The sequence below is a fragment of the Miniopterus natalensis genome, chromosome 11 (assembly GCF_054644295.1).
Source record: "Miniopterus natalensis isolate mMinNat1 chromosome 11, mMinNat1.hap1, whole genome shotgun sequence".
NCBI lineage: Eukaryota > Metazoa > Chordata > Mammalia > Chiroptera > Miniopteridae > Miniopterus > Miniopterus natalensis.
The window spans coordinates 20,876,448-20,902,363 of record NC_142091.1 but is presented as its reverse complement, the minus strand read 5'-3'; the positions used below and the strand labels follow the sequence as shown (position 1 = coordinate 20,902,363).

General features: G+C 35.9%; 1 protein-coding gene across 1 annotated transcript in view; it reads left to right on the top strand.

Annotated features, from left to right (window-relative positions):
- CNTN5 (contactin 5) overlaps positions 1-25,916 on the top strand; it is a 964,763-nt gene that overhangs the window by 882,849 nt on the left and 55,998 nt on the right. The window contains exon 17 of the mRNA XM_087821593.1: positions 20,259-20,417. Within this exon, the coding sequence (XP_087677719.1) occupies positions 20,259-20,417 (159 nt within the window). The remainder of the gene's footprint in view (positions 1-20,258; positions 20,418-25,916) is intronic.

The following is a 25,916-nucleotide window of genomic DNA, read 5'->3' as shown; positions in this document are numbered from 1 at the left end:
GATAGATTTTGCTTCATTTTTCTTTCCCACCTTTGATCTAACATGCAATGACCTTATACTTGGAGTTTGCACAACCTTCATATGGTGAAGCCATGTCTTGAATTCAAAGTCTCTAGTGAAAAAGAGTTAGTAGTCAGAAAAAGTAAAGCTGCATTTGTCAATATGCTATTATTTACGGATCAGTGGACAATGACAGACGTTTTCAGTGTAATTGTAATCCTAGTTAATCTCAATAGTAAGTAAATTTGCAAAATAATCTAAGTTTTAGAGCAGAATAAATTTTTTTTAGTTAATACATTTGTTTTTACAATATTAAAAAAAACTTTAAAATAAAAATACAAAATACCCTCCCTCTTGAAGAAAGCCGAATCCCACTCCTGCAATGTCTATTGGAATCCTTTGTATCATTACAGAAATTGTAGATAGCTGGTATCACTAGTATTAGATAAAATTATTTCAATAACTTATACCAATCACTTGCTTTTCTATTTTAGATTTCTTCTAGATTAATTAATTCAATTGACACCTATAAAATTTATTTCAGACACTAAATAACAGGTTTTTTTCTTTTCTTTTCTCTTATGCTCACTTCTCATATTGTTGCTTGCTAACCTGTGGGTCATTTTTAAAACTGACTAAAAAGTAACATTTTTTGGTCAGTCACATGTTTATGGGTGGATTCTCTACATCACATATAGTTTGGCTTCTTGAGTGACAGTTGACTGAAGTGACCTTACTGGCTGAAATGATTGAAGATGACAGATAGATAACAGATAGATCTGCAAATAAAAAGCAAACAAATGAACTGTCATTGTATTCAGAAAACCAATGATGGAGATGAAATTTCTTGTGTTTTCTTCAGCCAGCAACTGCAAGGAGCCATGTACTTTTTTATATACGAATATTTCAGTTATCTGACTTAGACATGTTGGGTTTCTTGATGGCAGGATTTTGGTATTTTGAAACAAAGACTCTGACTTCACTCTTACATTTTGAGAAAAAGTCTAGTCAGCTGGGTTTTATATATCCTACATATTTTTGAGTCACAACTTGAAAGGTGATCACATTTCACTCTGTACTTTGTCCACAGACTTAACCTATTTTTCTCATGTATCCATCCTAATATAAAAATGACATTTACTGTTACTTCACATTTATGTAAACTTGTTGAGATAAGTTCTTAGTGTGTGTGGTTATGTTTTAAATGCAGATTTCATTCATTGTTTGCTGATTGCCTACTGTGGGCGAGGACAGTTCTAGTGTACACAAAGAAGTGGTGAGATGGGATTGGGAATAAGTGCCTTCTAATGCCATGGAGAAGAGCTTAACTTCTGTGCTAAAAGTTATGGATATCCCTCAAAGGGCCAAAGTAGGAAAGGGATGGAATTAGATATGCACTTTAAGATCATTGTTAACACTGCCGAGGGTGTTTTAGTGGAGCGTGAAACCCAGTGGCTTGCTAGTAGACCAAATTGGAGTCCTTGACAGGAAACCTGACAAGAAGTAAGAAGGTTTTTTTTTAAAAAAAGGCAATGATAATAGAGATGGAAATGAGTGTACATACTTTAAAAAATAATGAGGAAGGAGAGAGAATCTACAGAACTTAGAAGCTCACTGGCTGTGAAAAATGAGAAATAGGAGGCAGAGATGAACACCAGTTGTGATGCTTAACTGCGTGTCCAGTGGGGATGAGGCCATGCATTTTGGTTAGACCAAGGCAGTGCCAGGTTATCCTTGGGATGCTATAGTAATTATTAATCGTGCCCCTTTACTTTCAAAACTGTCCTGGGTTAAATGACAAATTATGTGGCCACCCTAATGAAGAATGATCGTGTTTTTCACGTAATCTGGAAGCTAAGGTGAGAAATAGATTGAGGGTGAAGAGACTGCATTTAGGACAAGGCTCTCCAGAGAGAAATATCCAATAAGCAAAGAGACTTGTGGCTGTAGAGCTCAGAGGAGAAACACTGCAATTATGATGTAGATGTGAGCTTGACCAGATGGAAAAAATTACACAGCTAGTGGGTGAAGAGGGAGAAGGTAAAGGTTCAGGATGGAACCTCCAGAAACACTAATGTTGAAGAGGAAGAACCGACAAAGGAGATTAGGAAGTAGCTGCCAGAGAGAGAGCGAGCTACTAGGAAGAAAACCAAGAAAATCAAGTCATAAAGAAAAAAAAAAAAAGAGAGAGAGAGACTTTCAGGAAGGAGAAAGTAGACAACAGTGACAGATACAAGTAAAATAAAAACCAATATATACCATTGGATTGAGCAATTTGAAAGCAACTGATGACCTTTTCAAAGGCAAATTCCCTGGGACGATGGGTATAACAAGTTTCAGTAAGTGGAGGAAGCAATAATGTATGCTAGGTGGTGCAATATCTTAAGGACAGCATGGGCTCTGAAGGCAGACAAACCATTTCACATCCCCATAAGCTCTTACTAGTTTTGTGACTTTGGGCAGGTTGCTTAACTTTGCTCACTTTCATTCATTCCATTCAATCCTCACTCACCAAACATTTATAAAGCACATAATATGTGGTAGGCACTGTGCTAGGAACCAGCTAACCATGAGTAACTTATGTCCCCATGGGAACATCTTTTTAAAAATATAATACAAGAAGTGGTATTCCAGACACATGAGCAGCACATTTTGCTTTCTGATTATAAGCTCCATTAACAATAATAAAAACATTTTAAGTTCTTTCTGTATGCCAAGCACTGTGTTTAAAGGCTTCCTATGAATTAGTTCACTTTGTCCATTTGGCACATCATATGAACACAATATGAGAAGAGTGCTATTTTTAGTTCCAATGTGAAGATAAGGAAACTAAGGCTCAGGGACTTTTAGGAATTGTCTAATGTCACCTAATAAGTGGAAGAACAGCAAAAAGAGTCCAGACAGACTGATTTCAAAGTGAGCACTTTAAATTAATATACTGCCTTCCACCAATTGCCAGACTGTTTCCATTTTATTCATAATTGTATCTCCAGAATATACTTAGCTCCTGACACCTAGAGTTCCTGACAACTACTAGGAAGGGAAAAGGAAGGAAGGAAGGAAGGAAGGAAGGAAGGAAGGAAGGAAGGAAGGAAGGAAGGAAGGAAGGAAGGAAGGAAGGAAGGAAGGAAGGAAGGAAGGAAGGAAGGAAGGAAGGAAAGGGAGGGAGGGAGGGAGGGAGGGAGGGAGGGAGGGAGGGAGGGAGGGAGGGAGGGAGGGAGGGAGGGAGGAGGGAAGGGGAAGGGGAAGGGGGAATCCTATAAGAAAAAAGGGGATGATATGACAAGGTCAGCCTAGGAGTTAGGGAATTTTTATCAAGGAGATGATATGTGGGCTGGATTAAAGAACGTGTAATCATTTGCTAAGCCAAGAAAGAGAACAGAAAGTACTCTACATCAGCTTGCAAATACAGCACTTTTTCACTCCCATAGGCCTCTAAGGATAGGCCTCATGTTCTCTCATCCTTCAAAGTACCTAATCTTTGACCCCATGGCCAGGAGATTCCACAGTATTAATCAACACTTTCTATCTTACACCTTGGCCTAAATGACCACTAAGCTTACAGACAAGTCGGAACTTCTTCTGACCCCTATATTTTGCCAATTATATAAAACATCAAATTCTAATGACTATTTTCTCAGGATGTCTTGTGGAGCTTTTTATCCAGACACCAGGTTTTGATAGAAAGGAATCACTCTGGACAAAATGCCGCCAGGAATATTGAGCATTAACAGATAATAGACCTCTTCCTCCATGACCTCCTCATTCTCTCATTTTAAACTTTCTTCCAGTTGCCACAATTATGAGACAAGTACAAAGCTCCTAATTGCTTTAAAAAGTGAATCACCTTCATCCCATTTGCTCCTGCTGTTCTTTCAAATCTTTGATAATTCATTGTTTCTTACCTAGTTGTGTGTGAATTATGCCAAGAGTCATGAAAGCAAAATATAACAAAACAGAACAAAAGTGGTCTTTGATGTCGGGAAGGATGTCCTTAAACTCACCAATATTACTTAAGCAGAATATTGAAAATGTACTTTATTTGTCTGTTTGTTTGTTTGTCTTTGAATTGTTTGGAAAGATCACCCTACTTGCTCACTTTTCACATACTTTATACAGACACAGCCAAAACCAACCACTAATCCTTTCTAAAAACTGACCTGTTGGTCGTTGTTTTGAATACATTCTGTTTTCTGTGACTGCTACCTAGATTGTTTTAGGAATTTGTTTTCATGTGAAGCCTAGAATACAGCCTTGTAGAGCACATGCATACTACATGGCCCTTTTTTGATACCCAAATGAAGTCATCAAGAGCCCAAGTTCTAAGCAAAAGTTTTGCTCAATGTCAACCCAATGATTGACCACATCTTCAAGAAAGATGATGAAAAATTGGTAAGTGCACGTTAGTTTCTATCCCAAATCTTGTTTTATTTCAACCCCTGTTCCAAAATATGCAATTCTTAATTATTTTCTTGCTTTTGTGTAACACCAGTTAACATGTAGCCCGATGTCTGAGTGATTCTTCATTGAACGACACAGAATCCACACAGATTGAATGGAGAGAGGACTAACTAGCATTGGTGGGAAGAAACTTTTACTGACTTTTATTGCAGATTGGATTTTGTGCTCCCAAACACCTGGCAAAGGTAATGTCTCCATTTCACTAAGTACTTCTTAATATGGAATTACAAAGGCAATTAGCTCTCTAATGAGTTGGAGCAACTGAGGTGAAAGAGTAGGGAAAATACTGAACACCAGATGATGTCTGTTAATGCCAAGGAAAAAAAGTGACTTATTCTTGGTAAAAAATAATATTTCAAATAGGTTATTCAACTATTTTTTTCTCTCCAAACTAAAGTGTGTAGACCTTATTGCATGGTATATTTGGGGGAAATCTAATTTGACCCATTAAATGTAAAGACTGGCAACCATGAGCACATGGGTCTCTACCCTATGTTATTGATTGAGTGCACCAGTAGCTTTTACATTTGGAAACTCGCGGATCATTGCTGAGGTCCCTAAATAGTGAGGGAGAATGGGAAAAAATAGTTCCTAGCTTTATAAAAACAGTTTATTAAAAATAGAAAATATCCTGTACAAGATTCAAAGCAGGCAGGCATTGAAAAACTGAAATATAAAAGTGACAGCCGCAAGGTTATTTATTACACTAAAAAAATAAAAATAAAATGAAAAGTATTGGGAAAGGTCAGATGTGTTACTGTTGCGTTTGGAAAAGCAAGATCTTTGGGAACCAGGACACTTAGCACAGGAGCTAGTTTATAGCTGTTGCTCAGTAAATGTTGGTTGCGTCTGAAGCCCCATTTAAAAATGACTCAGGTTGTTAAAATGGCTGCGATTGTAACCGTTTTACCCAGCCCATATGGTGTAGCGTTATAAAAATAACCCAGGCCGGAATCTGAATCTCACTCTGCCACCAGCTGGACCACCACAGGCAAGTCATATTACTTCATCTGAATTCTTCATTTTTAAAATGTGATAATAATATCTAATTTGCAGGTGGAAAAGGAGAATAAAATGAGATTTCAAATGAAAGAAAGCTTCTCAGTAAATGGTAGATACTGTTGTTGATATTCTAAAGTAGAGGAAGGATTTTCGTTTCCCAAATCTTTGAGATTAAGGAGATGAATCATTGTTCTTTATGGTATGTAAGGGCAGGAAAATGGTATACAATGATCCAGAGGGTGATCCTATCTGATTATTCATTGAAATATTCAATAATATTCTGATTATTTTGTTCATCTTGTTCAATTACAATCTGACAGTACATTCTACAGTTACTGGGAGCATTTTGACTGCCTCTCCTTCCGCAGGGCCGGATTGGCGTGTTGATAGGCAGTATTGTGCTCTCGGCCAGTGCACTGTCATCAGGATGAACTATGAAAACACCGTCAGGGCCATCTCAGTATATTAAGTTAACTGAGCCAATGAAATCTTACATCACTTTCCTGGAGTGGATCGCTTCCATTAACACGTATTTATATGCACTGAACATTCCGTTGTGAAGGCATCTGTCCTTGAGCAAAATGCAATAGCTGCCTTAGTGTGTAAGGAAATATCCCATATGTGAAATAACACTGAAGGGCTTCAAGTCCAGATACACAAATTCACCAAAAGGATAAGACTGAGTGAAAAACATTAAATACACAAATTATATTTCATTCTAAAAAAGATGTGTAGATGAGGCTATAACAGAGAGGTCATGTTCTAAGAGTACTGCTTTTTATCAGTTACAGTCATCACTACCTGCCTGCCTAATAGTCACCAGCTTGATATCACACAAAATGAGCACCAAATACATATTATTAAGTTGATTTACATCACAGTATTCACTATTTTTTAACACATAAATATGAAGGTTTACATAGGACTTTGCCATAACTGGTAATAAGCCAGGCAAAAATTAAAGAGTAGAAGCCTTTAAGACCACCACCCAGGACTCTAAAGGATTAGGAAGTACTTGTGAAATAAATATTTTTATTTTCAAAAATTTGAAACTAAATAGTATGAGTGGTTTTCAAGTTCCATTCGAATTATGTCTTAGATTTTAAAGCATTCTAGGTCAAAAGCACAAAATTTCAAGCAAAGGGAATGTTTTATAAACCACACAAGTTAATTATCTATATAAAAATGTCAGATTTCTAATTTTCTCAGCATTCTGATTTGGTTAATTTAATTGTTTATTAATCACAGAAAACTGTGGCATAAAAAAAGACTGTTAGAATTAAATGTTTTGTTCAGAAGGTGATTGGTTCATATAATTACTTCTTTTGTGCCAACTCAAGAAATACAACTGTTATTAGTAAACTTCACTTGAAATACCTAATCACTGTCTCAGAGACTTTTTATCACTGATCTGTATTTATCAGTACATCAAAGCTCACATATTTGTCTCACAACCTCAGTTCACAGAATGTTAAGTCAAGCTAATAAGCAACATCTATCATACCCCAATGAACCAGATAGTCTGCATTACAGACACTCTCCCTGTAATCCATCCATTATATGGAGCATCTGTTACAAATTATCCAACCTCCAGGACTGCTCATTTAAGTGCTTTTTCAAGAGCTTACTGTCTTCATTTCTCCAAATGAGTTAGATAGTGACATCGGAATTGTACCAAGTTCACTGTCACCATGTGACAGCAGTCATCTATCAGTCTGTGCCAGGCTCTAATGGTACATTGCATAACTAAAAATGTCTTACAGTTGTATAGCAGAAATCCTCAGAGTATAAGCCAGCAGCCATCAAGAAACACTAAGTCAGTTCTTTTTCTGTTATATCTGCTCCAAAAGTTAGGCACGTAGTGAGTAATACTCATTTTTTAAGTCCTTAGGAGACTATTGATCTGCTCAGTTACTTAATATGTGAAATTAATGACCCCAGATACATGTTTGTCAATTTCTGTTCATTTATATAACCATAAAACATGTCCCTAGTCTCAAATAGATATCTTGTAGAACATGTTGGCATCAAGGAAAATCATAAAAGAAAATCTAAATCAATGAAAATAAGTGCAAATTTATACCTCAGAAAAAAACATATTAAGGAAAGTTCCCTAGTTACAGTTTAGTCCGTAGTATTGTCAAGAGTGCACCTGACTTAAAGAGAATGGTTTTAATAAATGTGTTGCCCTAATGTGTCATTGGAGATGCTAATTACAAATTCATTTCATGGTGTATTTGGGAAAATAAGTCATAGGGACGTCTATAAATTATTCATAAGTGAACAGTGAGACTGAACAAATTTAAAAGTCCATGTAGTCATTATTTTCTTGATCTTAATTTGCATCACAGAATTGTAATTAGTCATACACAATAAACCCAATATCGGATTTATAGAAAGCTTTGTAGAAACATGGTACCTTGCATATTTTAGGACCCCATATGGTATTTTCCTACAGGATTTCTTTAACTCATCTGTTTTCAGAATTTTTGTCATATTAGCTTAATAAATTAATTTTAGTATAGCATCTGGGTTGCTTGAGGTTTTAAATAAACAAGTTGATTATTTTAAATTATTCTATACAGTGTATACAATAGACCCTCAAATATCTATTTTCCATTTCAGAGAGATCACCTTCGATGGATGGACAGAGTTACTTTTATATTGGAATGTATATGGAGTGTACAACTTCAGTTCACTTTGTAATACTACATTAAACATTTATGCCTACTAAACTACCTTGAATCTTTGGTTAATTTACCTTTCACCTGAAGTTTGCGATAATTGACAGAGAAGTGTTTGTATTTTCCTAAAAAAGAACACAAGAATTCTTTAAATAAACATCTTAAACACAGTGATGTAGAGAGTCTCACATTGGTAATTAAATGCTTCAAGCAAAATTGGCACAAGTCACTTTAGCTCACAACTCAGTGGTCTGGGCCAGTCACGTTGTACCATCTAACCGAAAGGAGTCAGAGTTCCAATGACAACTACATGCTCACAAACTATCCCTACCACCAGTGTGGGGAAAAGGTGGCATAGTTTTTGTTTTTGCTTAGAACAGGAGTAGAAGATGGTCATACTCTCAATAAGACTGCAAGAGCCTGATGCGCAAAGCATCTTCTAAAACTACCACTATCACTGAAACTATGCTGACAACGTCTGCCGATCAACAACAGGACAATAAAAGAACAAGTAAAGTGATGCCCTGGGTGATGCAGAAATGCCAGGTATTCAAGCTGGATTTAGAAAAGGAACAGACACTTGGGATCTAATTGTGAGCATTCTTTGGATACTGGATTGCACCAAAGAATTTCAGAAGATGGTTATCTATGTTTTATAAGCTACAATACTTTGCATCAATTATGAAAAGCTATGGGTTGTTCTGAAAGAAATGGGTGTGCCTCAGCATTTGATTGCCCTGTTGTATAATAAATTGTGGACAGAAAGCCATAGTCAGGGCAAAATATAGAAACAGAATGGTTTCCTATAGGCAAAGGTGTCAGACAAGGATATATTTTGTCTCCCTATTTGCTTAATCTCTGTGCAGAACACATACAAATAAACTGGGATAGACTCAGAGAAAGGAGGAGTGAAGTTAGTGGAAGAAATATCAATAACTCAAAATAATGCAGATGATACTATCTTACTGGCAGAAGGTAGCAATGATTTGAAACAACTTCTACTGAAAGAATAAAGTGCCAAAGAAGGGCTGCATTTGAACAGCAAGACAAAAATTATGACTACAGAAGAAACATAGAACTTTAACAAGATAATGCTAAAGTCCCTCAGCATTTTTTCATGACTCCATCCCACCTTCCACTCCACCCTATTCTTTGCAGCACACACACACACACACACACACACACACACACACACACACAGAGTTATTCTCACAAGAAGTGTTGACCTAAATATTAAAAACTAAATGCAAATAGCAAGGATATTCATATTCTGGATTCTGGCTATATGGAGTATATTCAAAAGAAATAGGAATACTAAAGAAAAGATTTATGTGTCCACTAAGATTTTGGATTGAATAAAGGAGTTTTTGAACTATCAGTGGATATATCAGCCAGCTAAGGGCCCAGCACTTTATTATTTTGCCCTATTTGCAACTGTTGGGGCCCTAATTTGTGTCCAGGAAGCTCTGCCATGTATATTTTGATCTATAATTTGAGAGATGAAACCTTTGACAACAGCTTTAATCTCCTGCAACAGGTGCCTCCCCACACTTATTGAGTCTTCTCCTGAGTTTAACATGGACTTCACTTACCTTGTACAGTCACCAGCTACACCTAATTTAATCCCTACCTGAAATCCATGACTTCCTTGACACCTATCATGCCAACTTATAAATGCAGTAAACTCTGTTGCAAGCATAGGGCATGAAGAATCTGATGGAACAATGTTGACTCAGCCCCTATAAAGTTGTTTTTCATTTCATATAAGCTCTCAATGTTCAGCAATATTACTGTTGAACAATTAATGATTCCCTATCACATTGCCCACGATGACTGTTCCTGACACTTTCAACTCTCTTTAGGCTTCAGACTAGCATCTTCCCATCTCCGCACTTCAGTGATATCACCAGAACTTGTTTTCACTCTGAGATCTTCCTCCAGATTTCCCCTTTCTCCAGATTCTACTATTATTCTTCCAATTGATCTAAGCATGACATTTTGGAATAATGTTTTGTTCTGACTCTAGACTCTTTCTATATAGTATCAAATTAATTGGTTCACCTCCCATTTAAGAACATTTACAGGCTCTCCACTCCCTTCATAAGAAATTCAAACTTACTGTCCTGGTGTTTGAGGCCTTCCCTCAACTTCCTTTTCCCATCCTCTATGGACTTCTGCTACTCTGATCAAGCTTACACGTTCTGCCTTCCCTTTCTTAAAAAATACCTGAAATTTTCCAGTCTTTTGGCATATTTTCTTATCCCCTTTTGCCACAATAAATAAATTAATTAATTAATTAAAAAAATAAATAAGTCACCTGCTCCATCTTTAAGTACCAGCCCAGAGAAACTGTTATTTTGGAATTTTCACTGAAAAATCCATCCTTCCAGCCACAGTATCTAAAGAACTTTCTGTGCCCCAGAGATACAAAGTGAACCTCTAAGTCACTTGACTAGAAAAAGACAAGGCCTGCAATGAGAACTGAGGTCTCCTGGTATCTAGTCAGCCTTCACATGGTAGTTTCTTCAACCCTTTCAGGCCCTTTTTTTTTTTTTTTAAATGAATGTAGCAATGAGAAACACACAGAATATTTAAGTATGACTTTTTAAAAATGTTGGTCTGAAATTCTCTGATTTTTCAATACTTCATTGAACTTTATTGTCATAAGAATGTTGATTATAGTAGTACATCTTTAATAAGCCCCAAGTCTCTATACAAAATGATTATTCCATTATCCTGTAGGTAAATTATTAAATCATTTTAATAATTTCATTGCATTACGTGTTTACCTATTTGGCTGTTTGCTGCGAGTCAGCCAGCTGTTCTGTTTTCCCAGTTGACTTGTCATTTTTCAGTTCCAAGGTGTTTATCTGTAGTAATTCAGTATTTTTGGATATGCTCTTTTCTGGTCATTTATGCTTATATATAACCAGTCTTAGCACAGAGAAGAAATTATTCCAACTTTAATCTTTCATAAACCAAAGGAATTCTCAGTTATCCTTTGTATCTTAGGATGCTTTCTGTCACAAGTAATAGAAAGCCCAACTCAAGTTGGTTTAAACAATAAGGAAACGTATTGGCTCTCATGACAAGAAGTAGATTTTTAAATTGGTTGATCCAGTGTCTCAAGTATTTTTTCAAGGACCAAAGTTGGCTTCATCTCTTCACTTTGTCGTCTGCAATGTTGGCCTTGCCCTAAAGCTCACTGTAGTCATAGTCTATCTGCCCAAATAATAGAGGCTAAACGATTTTTTGTGCACATACAGACAGGACAAAGAACTAACAAATCTCTACTAATGTCTATCCCTTCATCTGGTTTTGCCAGTTTATACCATATGGTTACTCTTGAACCAGAAATTATGATAAGAAGTTTGCCATGACCTGATAGGCTTAGACCTAGCTTCCCGAACCACTCACCAGCAAGGGCTGGTGAGACAGCCAAGTTGGACATAGACGAATCAGGACCATCCATATAATGAGGGGCTAGTTCCCTACACTGCCCTGGGACAGGTGGAGTGAATATTAGGGAGGCAATCACAAAGTTTATTTCATCTCTATAATAAATTTTCTACCTCTAAATCCACTTTCAATCAATAAAAAATTAGACTAATTTTTAACCCTCTGAAGTCTATATGTTCTGTCTGTGCTGAACCACGTGAAGCAGTGTTGGGTAGTAATGAGTAGCATGGAGTTAAAATTCAGATACATATGCAATCAAGAATCAGAATTGAACCCCAGGTTCACTGTTGGAATGTTGTACAGCCTTGGATGAGTCATCTGAACTTTCTGAGACTCAGTCTTCCCATTTGTGGAAAAGAGGCATCAATACCATATTTGCTGTAAATATCAGAGAAAGCTCCTAATGTTTAGCATGATGCTTCTACCTGATAGGTGGGCATTAAATCATTACCATTTCAACATTACTTTTTTTTTTTTTCATTTTACATTATAAGCTCCTCGGAAAACAGAGATTGTTTGTTGAATCTGCCAACAATAGTACATTTTTTTCTTTTTAAAGTCATTTTCACATCTATTTTTATTCATTTTGTTAAAACCAAGTATGGTGCATAGGTTCTTGTTTACATTGGTTTAAAAAAATGAAGCATTGTGAGATCTATGACGTTTACTTACCATACCCTAAATAATTCTCACAATAATGACATAAGATAAATAGTACAATTCCCTTTATAAAATGTCAAGAAACCAAGACTAATGAGGTTCAGAAACTTGCCCAAGGTTCAGAAACATGCAGAAAAGAATCTTATTCCCGTTTTGACTTTTTAAAAGAGCATTTAAAAAGTCAAAACGGGAATAAGATTCTTCTGACTCTATGCAAGTATCTTTTCTTTAGATAGTTTTTCTTGAAATAGAGGGTGCATAAAAACTTCTAGGCGTATTATACAAAATACAGTTCTGAGACTCCAGTCACAGAAATTGCAATTTAGTCGCTCTTGAGAACAACCAAGGAATCTACTGTTTTTTTTTTTTTTTACAAACATGCCGGAGATTTTGTTGCTCATTAAAGTCTGAAAGACACTAATAGCCTGTTTGTTATTGTTTAGAAACACACCATGATTAGATGGGTAGTTAATAAATACCATTTAATAAAGAAGAGAATCTAACATAATTAGAATCCTACTTTTTAATGTATACTAAGAGTCTTTTTTCAGAATAATGCTATGATTTTGTAAAGGTATATTACTCTTTCTCATATTTTAATGGGTCAAAAGTGAAAATGTGTGCAAAAATAACTCACGATCTATGCTAGGCTGTTAAATTAATAAAAAGTATTCATTCAATCATTTTTTATAAATCTATATTTATAATGGACTATGTGCCAAGTTCTGTACTAGGCATTGGGAATACAGTAGTGAACAAATTAGGAGCACAATTCCAGCTCTCCTGTACCTAAAATCCAAAGAGGAAAGCCACCATTAATAAAAAGAGTCCCATAAATGTTAGAAAGCTTCAACTGTGATTTCAGCTATGAATGAGAGGTACATGGTACTATGAGTGTATATGGAGTGATATTACCTAGGCAGGGCATTCAGAGAAAGTCTCCGCCATGGAAGTGAAACTAAAGCAAAGATTTGAAATTTGAAGCCTAAACAGGTATTAAATAGGCAAGTGAAGAGGGACATGAATTTTATGCTGAGAAACCAGGTTACCTAGATCACAGGTAGGTAGGTAGATAATAATAATCTGATTATGATGACAGATAGATAGATAGACAGACAGATAGACAGTAGATGTGATAAGTGGTGAGCTTTATCAAATTAATTGAAACAAACTTGCTTTTGAAAAAAATTATTTGAACTGTTTATCTCTCATACAGTCAGAAAGTGTCACTTAAATGAGGCTAGTAAATTGTAAAGGAATCTAAGAATGTCCTCTAGACTTCATGAGGAACATAGGACGTCAAGGAAGCATCTGAGGAGAAGTTAAAGAAGGAAAGATGCAATATTACATGAAGCTGCACTATGCCAACCTAGTATGTCAAGAGTAAGTCAGGAGACATTTTTTGCATAAAAATATACTATCAACACAGCATGCTTCCTAAGTAAGGTCGTAGCAAAATTCTTCATAATTCTATTCTAAAGATGAAAATCTCAACAACCAGCTATTAATAGGTATTAGTAATACATGATGAACTACAGAAAATCTATTAACATCGTTGATTATTACTTTTTTAAAAACATATATATTTATTGATTTTAGGGAGAGGAAGAGAGAGAGAGAGAAAGAAACATCAATGATGAGAGAGTCATTGATCAGCTGCCTCCTGCACGCCCCCCACTGGGGACTGAGTCTAAAACCCAGGCATGTGCCCTGACCGGAATCTAACTGTGATCTCCTGGATCATAGGTCGATGTTCAGTCACTGGGCGATGCCAGCTGGGCTGATTATTACTTTTTAATGAAATGTTTTATAGTTATTTATGGTTGTGCTTTTTATTTGTGTCTGTGTAAAATGGTTCTTGTACTGGATGGTTCATTGTATATAATTTAACTACATGATAAAAATAAAAAATATTCTTTGTAGCCTGAGTTACTGAGCTTATTCCTGTACACTAATCTAATCTTCTAGATAGTAACTAAATCTCTTCGCTTGGTGTTAGAAGACATGTTCAGGACTCTGCTTCCATGACTGATTACCATGTCCGCCTCCTGTTTCCCACAACATATTCCTACATGTGTTTAGTAGTAAGAGACGTCTGTCCCCAAGCAATATTTATGGGCTTAAAAATAGAACCAATTTGGCCAGCCCTCGGCCATCCTGGCTCAGTGGTTGAGCATTGACCCATGAACCAAGAGGTCATGGTTCGATTCCCCATCAGGGCACATGCCCGGGTTTCAGGCTCGATCCCCAGTAAGGGGCGTGCAGGAAGCAGCCGATCAATGATTCTCTCTCATCATTGATGTTTCTATCTCTCTTTCCCCCTCCCTTCCACTCTCTGAAATCAATAAAACATATTTTTAAAAACTAGAACCTATTTAAGATACCATGGCATATTTGATATCAAAATTTTCACTTTAATATCAAACAGTTTAAAGAAAAAACCTGCTTAATGTTTTAAATCCCAACAATGTTTCCATAAAATTTTCCAACAAATTTTCCAGAAATATCACATAAAACCTCTATGGAACAAAAATAACATGAAAGGCTCTAAAATCAAATAAAAATGACAATGAACAATAGATTTTCAGTGTGTAAAAATGCATGTAAAAATAGGGGTATTTGTTGAATCAGTGGGTGTCAGAATCAGGCAGAATGTGATCCTGTCCAGGTGAGAAAGAGCCAGAAAGGTCTCTGCGCATGGGGAGTCAGTCTCAGCTTTAGGAAGATGTTTGTAAGCATTATTCTCAAGAAGGGTTGGGCAGCTACTCCCAGCCCTCTGAAGCCTGGCACCACAACTTGTTATCTGAAAGGAGAATGGGCGATAATTTTACAAGAAGTTCGTATTCAACTTCCTGTTTGTTGCCACATTAATTTGTCATAATTCAATCTGAATAAGAAATATCACTCCACTGGTTGTCAAGACTAAAGCTGACCCAGCTTCAACTCCTTTTCCCTCCAAAGCAGGACTGTTTTGTTTCATTTTTTGTTTGTTTCGGTTTTTGTTGGTTTTTGTTTTTTGAGGAAGAGTTTTTCTATCTCAAGTACTCCTTTCTCATCTGAAAAATAATAGGGTTGAATTAGATGACTCCAGCTAATTTAAAAGTTTAAGACTATGTAACATTGCTTAACTGTTATATAGTCTTAGATTTTTCTTTCATGTCACCAGCATAACAGCAGCTTTATTGTTATGCTAGTGACATGGGGGAAAAAACACCACCTATATATTTTATTTGGTTTTTCAGCTTTAAAAGTCAATGGCTTCTCAAAAGAAGGAAATTTTCTAACTGAACAGTAGGCCAAAGGAAGGAGTCAACGTGATAGCAATCTAACAGCAAACCTGGGGAGCCTTGGTTGAGGACATGGCCCCTGCTAGGGACCTTTGTGCTTTGTCATCTGCTCAGACATCTTCACCATGAAGAAATGAAGAGATTGTGTCCCTTTTTCCCAGTTGTCTATTTTCTAATAAAATATTATATTCGTGATCCTATATAATAGCACTGTCATAGGGAATGAGAAGGCCTTTCCAGATTCTCTCCCACCTGACACTGAACCACTACAGCTAAGTATAAAATTAATGAGGTTTCTGCTAAATCAGTGGCATCTGTGTAACATTCAGACACTAGCTACTGCCACATATTTGTCATCTCTGAGATGTTTACCTCTTATTAATTTATTTTCAAAGATGTCTTCTGTAAATTAGCAGTAAAATCTTTTGAAGAGAAAATTTATTTCATGATTTAAAAAAAAAACAGCAAAACAGTCAAAAGACGGTAAAAAATATGAACATTATAAGCAGGCCTTAAAAATAAATGCATTGATTGTATTAATATAATATTAGTGTAATTCATTCCTAAACATATACAAGAAGCTAATTGCAGCCAACATTCAGTATGAACTATCTAAAAATAAACATTTTTCTGGAGATAGAACATTGATAAATCAGTACTAATACAATAACTATAAATTTCGTTTTTATTTTGGTTGAAAGTTTTATTTAATCTACATTAAAAGGTAAATCACATCACTTTTTCAGAATATTTTTACAAAAATATATTCATAAAAGTCTTTCAAACATAAAAATTTAGAAAAATTATCGGTACAAAGTGTTTCTAATAATAATGAGCATTATTAAATCATATGAGAAGGTTTATATTCTTAATTCATCGAGCTATTCTGTCATTTTGATTGACTAAAATAACTTAATTCAAATATATTTTGATTTAACAAAAAAGGCTATCATATTGGATCTTTGTCTTATACAATAATTATTTTAAAATACCTTTTACTTGTTAATTGTTACACATTTCAAACTCAAAACATAACTCCTTCTGTCTTCTTCCTTTTCCCTCTCATTTCTTCTTCTGCAGATATTTACTCAGGGACTAATACATGCCAAGTACCATGTTGAATATTCAAACAAATGGAAATAACAGAAAATAATTATAACCAATGCAACAAGTGTTATAATGAGATATAAAATATACTCCCAAAGCACTTGAACTTAACGTATCACTGCCTGATACCTGTTTTTTGTAAAAAATCTGTCTGCCACTGGATTTTGACACAACCAGAGCTGGAATCCTATTTTGTCCTATAAACCATCCATCCCCACTCCATCCCCATCTCCCATCTCTCAGCGCAGTGTTTTACACATACTCTGCATTCAGTAAATGTTTAGTTAAATATAATATACTTAGACTAGTACATACATATCATGATATGGAGGCTTTGTAATGACTTGAAAAATAATTTTAGAAGTGGTGCATGTTTATTGCACAGAATTTGAAAATCCAAACAAGTATAAAGAATACAATTTAAATCATCTATAGCCTCACCTCCAAGCAATAACTACCATGTATACTTTAATGTGTTTCCCCCCCAGTCTTTTCCTTTATATATTTGGAAAATTACTATTTATACATCTATATTTACACATAATGTTACATTCCGCTTTTTTCATTTATATTGTGAACATTATCCATATCATTGAATAGTTTGCTATATTAGACAGTTTTATGTCTGCCCAATATTTTACCATAAGTTTATGATTTGAACATTACATGATTGGACAGTTCTTCACAATGCTGTGTAATTATAAATAATTGCACAGCTACAATCAGTATCCTAGATGCATAAACTTCGTTCTCTATCACTGACCACTTTGCTATGGACTGTATTTGGGGAAATAGCCACATATAGAGAAAAATACTTGGGAGATTTATCAATTATGTTATACATTCCATTTTTTATTCCAGCTGAAGTTTTTAAAAAATTTAGAGTAACTACCTATTATCTATTATTAAAAGAAATATATCCTTTAAGAGAACTAATTTAAACATTTTATAGAGTTTTAATACTCAGAAAGGCAAATTATTTTATTTAAGTTAATAAAGTTTAATTTCCACTGTATTTCCTATCACACGTAGGTAGGTGGTTGTTAATAAATGCTTTTTTGGTGTGCTGGCTGAAACTCTTACCACTGAGAAACACTGGCCAGGGCAGCAAATGCTTTTTGCAGAGATAAATAAGTAAATAAATAGAATGGATGAAATTGAACAGAGTAAATGGAACAATACAGAGACCTCAACAAATGAATTATGTTGGTAATTATCCCTGTTTGAATACATTAGCTAAATTTCAAGTGTTTTCATAGCATCTGAAAGATCCACCTGACAAATTTCCTATCTATGAGCAAGCTCTCAAGTCAAACTGTTTCGCAATCTGTTCCAATAATCCATTGCTGCCCCCAAATTTAGTGGTTTAGAACATCAGTCTATTATTTGCCCTCATAACGTTGGCAGCTGAGCGGCACAGCCAGGCTCTTACTTGGGATTTCCATGCACATGAACCTCGAGGTGGCTGAAGCTGGAGTCAGTTGAAGGTTCACCGCTCACGTGTCTGCTGCCTGGGCTGGGCTGGGCTGGCCGGATCGCTGGGGGCCAGTCGGATCTCCCTCTCCCCACGAGCCTCTCTGGTCGGCTAGCTCGGGCTTGCTCACTGAATGATGGCCTCTGTTTAATCAGACGTCTAACTAAGGCCATGGTCACTCATGCATCGGCATCTTTGATAATAAGCCATACTGAATTTATCAACTCCTAAACAGAATTGGCCCAATTAACTACTTTCTCTGGCTCTGATCCTGGCTTTCCAGCCTAACCTTGCTCAGTCAATCAGTTCCACTTCAAAATGATGCTATTGAAACCAATTTGAACTTCAATACTACTCCAAAATATTTATATTCATGTCTTTCCTCTTGTATCATGTGCTTATTCCAGACATTTCCCATTTTTTCTCTAGCTCCCAGGCCCATTATCACCCAATTACCCTTACTTATTGTAGATGACTTTTTTCTTCCTTAATGAAAAAAATGAGAACCTTCCCAAATGAGCTCTCTTAACTGCCCTCATTGCCATCTCAAATGCCTCCTCTCTCTATTTTTTGTTTATTTCTTCATTTCTCTCAGAGATAAAACTGCCACTTCTGGTGATTATTTTGTATACTTCTGCCCACGATCCCAATATTTTGTCACCTTTCTGATGTCTTCTAAATCTTTGATTTCTGCTATCTGCTGCTGGTTCTTCTCAGTTTCAATAAAAATGCTCATTTCCCATTTCCTAAATATGTCATTTGCCCAATGAGACTTTTAAACTCTTTCTCCATCTCATTTTCCTTTCTGGGTTGAAATTTTCTACCAAGAGGTCTTTTCTAACCACATCCATCTCCTGAGCATGCCACCATTTCTTAGCTCCTTACAGGCTAGTTCAGCCCTTACTGCTTAGGCTTCAGAATCGCCAAATCCAGAGAGCAACTAGCTACATGAGGACTAATTCAGTAAATAAAGTACTTAAGGGTGGGGGTTTTCTTAATTGAAAATAAAAGCATCCTTGCAGCTTGAATTGACCATATTAGGAAGTAGAAGAATGTCAATAGGAAAACGATTGCTTTTTAACCAATAAAATGTAAATACATTTTTTAAAAAATATATCTTTATTGACTTCAGAGAGAGGAAGAGAGAGAGAGAGAGTGAGAAACATCAGTGATGAGAGAGTCAGTGATCGGCTGCCTCTTGCATGCCCCTGACGGGATCAAGCCCGAAACCTGGGCCTGTGCCCTGACCAGGAATCGAACCTTGATCTTCTGGATCCTAGGTGGATACTCAACCGCTGAGCCACGCCCAGCTGGAAGTAAATACATATTTTTAAATGCTATTAGAAATCACTATTTTAGAAGTAATAATATAAATGTGTATTTCTCCTCGTATCAGCATGGTTGTTTCTTCAAACTAGTGTCTACATATATGTACATAGATGGATCATCACCATTCTGTACCAATTTTTCATAATCAAAAGTGAAATAACCTTCTCTGACTCATTGTACGCCCTCCAAAAAATATAATCACACCTTCCTTTTAACTTCCCACAAAAAATGTTCATACCTCTTTTCTAGTACTTACTCTTCCTTGCTCTGAACTAGCATTATTTCAGAGCCTTGCATATCTCCCCTGTTAGAGTTTAAGCTACTTGGTAGTTACATTGAAGTATTTGTCCATTTTGGGTTTCCTGAACATGAAAAGTAGGCCTGTACACCTATACCATTTTAGTAATCATGGGATAGTTTTGTGCCTGATAGCATTGCCTATCACTTTCTGTTGCTGCTTCTGTAACCTGTGATTGATTTCAACAGCCAGATTTGATATTGACATTCTTGTGTTCATTTCTAATTTTTTTTTCTTTTTCTATAAAATATAATGCTAATTGGTAGTTGCCTCCAAGCACACAGTGTTAGAAAAAAATCAAATCTATAATTATTTTACCCCCCGAAATCATAGAAACCAACTTGCATCCCATTGCTTTTTACTTCCAATTTTTATTACTAAGTATGTATTCCATTAAGCCAATGACATAGTTTAATTGGATCTTCATGGGAAATATAATTTCTCATGGCTCCTCATCATGACTTGTATTAACTTTATCCATTCCCTTTTGTCTGTAGGTCCCCCAGGCCCACCAGGGATAGTGATCGTTGAGGAGATCACTGAAAGCACAGCCACTCTCTCCTGGAGTCCCGCAGCTGACAACCACAGCCCAATCTCCTCCTACAACCTGCAGGCTCGCAGCCCATTCTCCCTGGGCTGGCAAACAGTGAAAACAGGTAAGGGGTCGAAGGCAGTATCAGAAGGAATCAGGGTAGCTTCCTGTCATGAGTTATTTTCCCATATACGCTAGCAATCTCGGTAGGATCATTTTGGATTCTTGAAACTTTATTATTTATTACAATGTTAACCATTGTTTGCTTTTTTTTTTTTTTTTTAATATGCTTTACTGATTTGAGAGAAGAAGGGAGAGGGAGAGAGAGATAGAAATATCCATGATGAGAGAGTCATTGATCGGCTGCTTCCTGCACGCCCCCTACTGGGGATGGAGCCTGCAGCCCAAGCATGTGCCCTGACCAGGAATGAACCTCCACCTCCTGGATCCTAGGTCGATGCTCAACTTCTCAGGTGCACCAGCTGGGCTGTTTGCTTCTTTTAAGAAAGCTACCTTGCTTTCTTCTCTTTTCAGTTCCCAGGGAGGGATCACATCATTTATATTAGTTTGTTTGCTTGCTTATTGAAATAACTTTAGACTCACATAGAAATTGCAAAAATAACACAGATTTCCTGTGGACCCAGACCTCAGCATCCACCAATAATAACATTTTATATAACAATGGTGCAATTATCAAATCAGAAAGCTAACATTGGTACAATACTATTAACTAAACTACAGACTATATTCATATTTCACCAGTTTTTATATGCTATTTTTAGTGTACAATTCTATAAAGTTCTATGAAATTTTATTGTATAGATTCAAGTCTCCACCAAGATAATCAGAGATCTGTTCCATTACTCCATTTCCTTGTGCTACCCCTTTATAATCACACATAAAAAGAAAATCTAACCTAAAATTACATTATTTAAAGGAATGCAGAATTGTAGTGCCTACTTTCAACATGTTTGAATTATATTTGCATTATCATAAAAATCATTTCTTCCTGGATAGTTTCCATTTCATGTTACAACTAAACTTCCCCTATGTCTCCAAATGTGCCTATCTGCAAGGATATGTGGCACTATTCCCTTCTGATAGTTATTAGGAACTTACTTAACAAGTTGGTATTTGAAAAGTGTACAGTGTCCATACAATCTAAACTTCAGATGCAGTTGTCCATACTGAGTAGGGATTTGTGATTTTGCTCTACTATCTAAATATAAAATCAACTTGCCTGTTTAGAAGTAAAATACAAAATCAGTAAAATATCTGAGTGCAGTAGCCATAAAACTCAATTAACCAGAATGTTACAGGAATGAAGTGGTCTATTTTGTTGCTTAAACAAATTAAATTTAAGAAAAACTTATTTTTCTGTAAAAATTTACAATTTGAGGGACGGGAATATATTTATCTGCATGCAAAATATAATTCAGCTTTTTCTTACAATTAGGTTCCTATATTAATTTATAGAATGCAGTTTGATCATTATAGTATATTATACATATACACATATTTATTATGTAATATATATATATATATATATATATATATATATATATATATATATATATATATATATAAAATTGTGGGTATTGGCCTCATTTCTCGCTCCATTTTAACCCTCTGCAGACCCAAGAAATTGGGAGAATTTCTAAGTTTGGTAGATAATTCTGAAAAGGACACAAATTCGAGCCACACGAACTGTTTTACACAAGAATGCTTATAACTTCTGCCCCAGTGCTCTTGTATTATCCCTAGTGTGACAGCCCAAACCTTTTGCTCTGTAACCAGGGAATGGATCTACCTCCAGGCCTGGTGTTATGCACTCAAGTCCCTCCTCCTGCCTGCCACTGTGCCCCCTGCCCACTCTTGCCTCACTGCCCTCACAACTTACTACTCGAGGACTTTCCCCTGGGGGTACATTGAAATACACATTTCCTTGCTCATCTCATGCCCATGTTTCTGCCCCTCTTACCCTACCTCATGGTATGCCAGTCCAGGACATCTATTCTTCCTCCTACTACTGCACCCATAGTTTCCTAGTTCACCTGTTTCTACTTTTTATTGTTTGATAGATGATGATATATGATGATGATAGATAGATGATAGATGATAGATAGATAGATAGATAGATAGATAGATAGATAGATAGATAGATGATAGATAGATAGATAGATAGATAGATAGATAGATAGATAGATAGATGATAGATAGATAGATAGATGATAGATTGTGTGTGAATTTATATATGTGTATATATATGTGCATGTATATGTATATCAACTTTGAATTTATGTAAACTTTGAATTTTTGGCACAACCTAGGGACAAATGAGGTTGTATATTGGAGGGAGCTTGGGCATTTGAACTAAATGTTAGTTTGTGGCTGGTTTATTTGTTTTAGAAAACCGTACTATAAAGTTACATCTTTATCTTTCGAATATAATTTGAATGCTGGTAATGTTTTTAAGTTGGGAGTTTTTTTAAAAAAATTCTGTTCAGCAAGTAGTTATTTAAAAAAATCTATGTTGCAATGTATGTATAAGAAAATATACATTTTTCAGAAATATACTTCCATAAATGAGTGATTTTATTTGCCCTTGATAGTGATAAGGCTTTAGCAAAGATGTCTCTTAACCTAATGAGGTCACTCATTTTTCCAAAACTCAGCATCCCTTGGAGCTACTGGTTAGAGGCATGACATCCTCCAGGCAAACCCACCAAAGAGCAGTCCTCAACCTTTGCATGCTCTGAAGTAGCTGTTTTAAATGCATTCTGGTTTTAGCCCCTAGCATAGTCTGACCACAGCTTCTTTCAAGCCCCTGAAAGGGAAAGAAATCCCTCTAGAGCCACATCAGCTTCGCTGGGGCAGTGGGCCTTTTGTTTATATAGTTGCTCCCTCATGTAAAACAATTTCAGTAGAGATGAGCTCTAAGGCATAAATATCTATTAGAAGAAGAAAAAAGGATGGGAGTTTAAACTCTCTGATAAAGTTAATGCAATTCATAAGCTAGTATTTAAAAAGCACTTAAGATTCCTTCATATACTAACATGAATGCAAAGAATGGTGAGTTTTTCCTTTTTGACAAATGAAGTAATGAGTTACACATGGACCTTCTAGCGGAGCACATCTGGAATTAACTTATTAATACTGCCTACCCCCAAATCAGACTCACATCAGGGGACTGTGAATGAATAGACTAACATATGCATTTTGAAGAGAGTATGAAAACCACCATACTCATAAAAAAATAACTTCACTTCTAGACCCATATGCTGGTCAAACAAATTACTTTTGATTTGGAAACTTAATTTCCTTCTTCATATAATTGAGCAATATCAGCTGACCTTGTGTTTTCACTATGTCCCTTTAGTAATACCAATCACTTGTAATCACAGAATTGATTTGTCATTGTTAATTCAAATATGTTATTTACTGTTCTTCTGTCAGTGGATATGTCTTCTGTCTTCGGATGTGTTTGCCACTGATTGATGGGTTGATTAAATTTGTCGAATAGACAGGCTTATTTATTGCACATATAATTATTTAATTAAACACTTGGATGCAATTATTGCACTCGGGAACGCATGTTGACAGGCTTCTCTCCCTGAATCCATATGGGATCGTCCACTGTCTTTAGTGACTGTGTGTTCTCTCTGAAGCACAATGTTTTCTTTGAAACAGACTTATCCCCATTGTTCCTGAAGGAATATCTTTATAAAATAATACCTGCAAGGCTTTAAAAATACTTACTTTTGTATATATTCTCCATTTTCTTTAATCTCCACAATATTGCTTTTGAAATCAACAATCCTAATTTTTATTAAAAAGTTTGTTTCTGATTCAGTTCATATTGCGCATTATTTCATCAAAAATATTCATAACTTGAACTTTTTACACTTATTTTATAGCCCTTACAAGTAGCAATGAATTTAGAATTTCTAAATCTTATTTTGTTTTCTTTTTAAAGAGGGATTAGGATTAAGGATGGTAGAGAGGATGTGGGATAAGGGAAGGAGTCTTTAAAACCTATATGGTTAAGAAAATATAAATATATGTACCTTTGGGAGGAAGGATATTTTTATATCTTAAATTAATTTTTCTTTTTAACATAAAGCCTGAATAATTACAAGATTAAAACAAAAACTGTGCCAATTGTTATCACAACTATTTGAACTCCTTTTTTATTTATTTAATAAAAATTTATTGAGAGGCTTTTAGCTAATGTTCTAGGCACTTAGAATATATAAATGAACAAAAACAAAAAATACCTATGCTTATAAAGAATGTATCCTCATGGGTTAGGACAAACGATAAAGACAGAACATAATAAACAAGGAAGCTATATAGTATTTTAGAAGTTAATGAATTGAAAAAATAAACATTATGTTGTAAGGAAGATCAAAAGTACTATGGCAGGGACAGAATATTAGTCTGTGAAGGCTGCCGTAACAATCTACAACAAACTTGGTGCCTTAAACCACAGAAATTTATTTTCTTAGAGATCTGGAGGCTGGGAATTCCAAGATCTAGTGGCCATCCAATCCAATTCAATTCGATTTCTGGTGAGAACTCCCTGATTTAAACACAGTAGCCTTCCCACTGTGTCTTCACATGGCAGAAAGCGAGGAAGGGAGCTCTCTGATGTCTCCGCTTATAAGGCCCCTCACTGATCCTATCAGATTAGGGTCCCAGCCTTATGGCCTCACTTAACCTTAATTTATTCCTATTTTTAAGATAGCCAGAATTAATGTATTAAAAGATAACACTTAGAATATCAATCCTCCAATGTCTTTCTGTTTCTCTCAGGATGAAAGCCCAAGTCCCCTATGCATCTCTTCCCAAACTCATCTTCAACCATGCTCCCTAAAACTCCCGCAGCTCCTGACTCACTCGTCTTCTCGTGCTCCCGCATGTACTGTTTCTAATGCCTTTGCACGATCGGCTTCTTCCACCTCAGATGTTATCCGCCAGATACTGGCATAGCGAAATATATACTTCCTTCAAAGGGAAGGAATATATATAAATATATACTTCCTTCAAAAAATTTTTTTTTCAAATGTATCTTCTTAGTGAGGCTTATCCCAACCACTCTATTTTAAATTGCAACCTGCCTGTGGAGGAGCGGGAACCCTCATGCATTGTTGGTGGGATTGCAGATTGGTGCAGCTACTGTGGAAAATAGCATGGTATGGAGGTTTCTCAAAGAAATGAAAGATTGAACTACCATATGACCCAGTAATTTCACTTCTGGGTATTTATCTGAAGAAATCCAAAACACTAGTTTAAAAAAACATATGCACCCCGTGTTCCCTGCAGCATTATTTATAACAGCCAATATATAGAAGCAGCCTAAGTGTCCACCAACAGAAATGGATAAAGAAGATGTGGTACATATATAATCGAATATTACTCAGCCATAAAAAAGAATGAAATCTTGCCATTTGCGACAGCATGCATAGACCTAGAGGGTATTATACTGAGTGAAATAAGTCAGAGAGAGAAAGACAAATAAATGAACAAACAAAACAAAAAATAAACTCATGAATACAGAGAACATTTTGATGGTTGCCAGATGGCATGGGGGGTTAGGAGGGTGGATGAAAAAGGGGAAAGG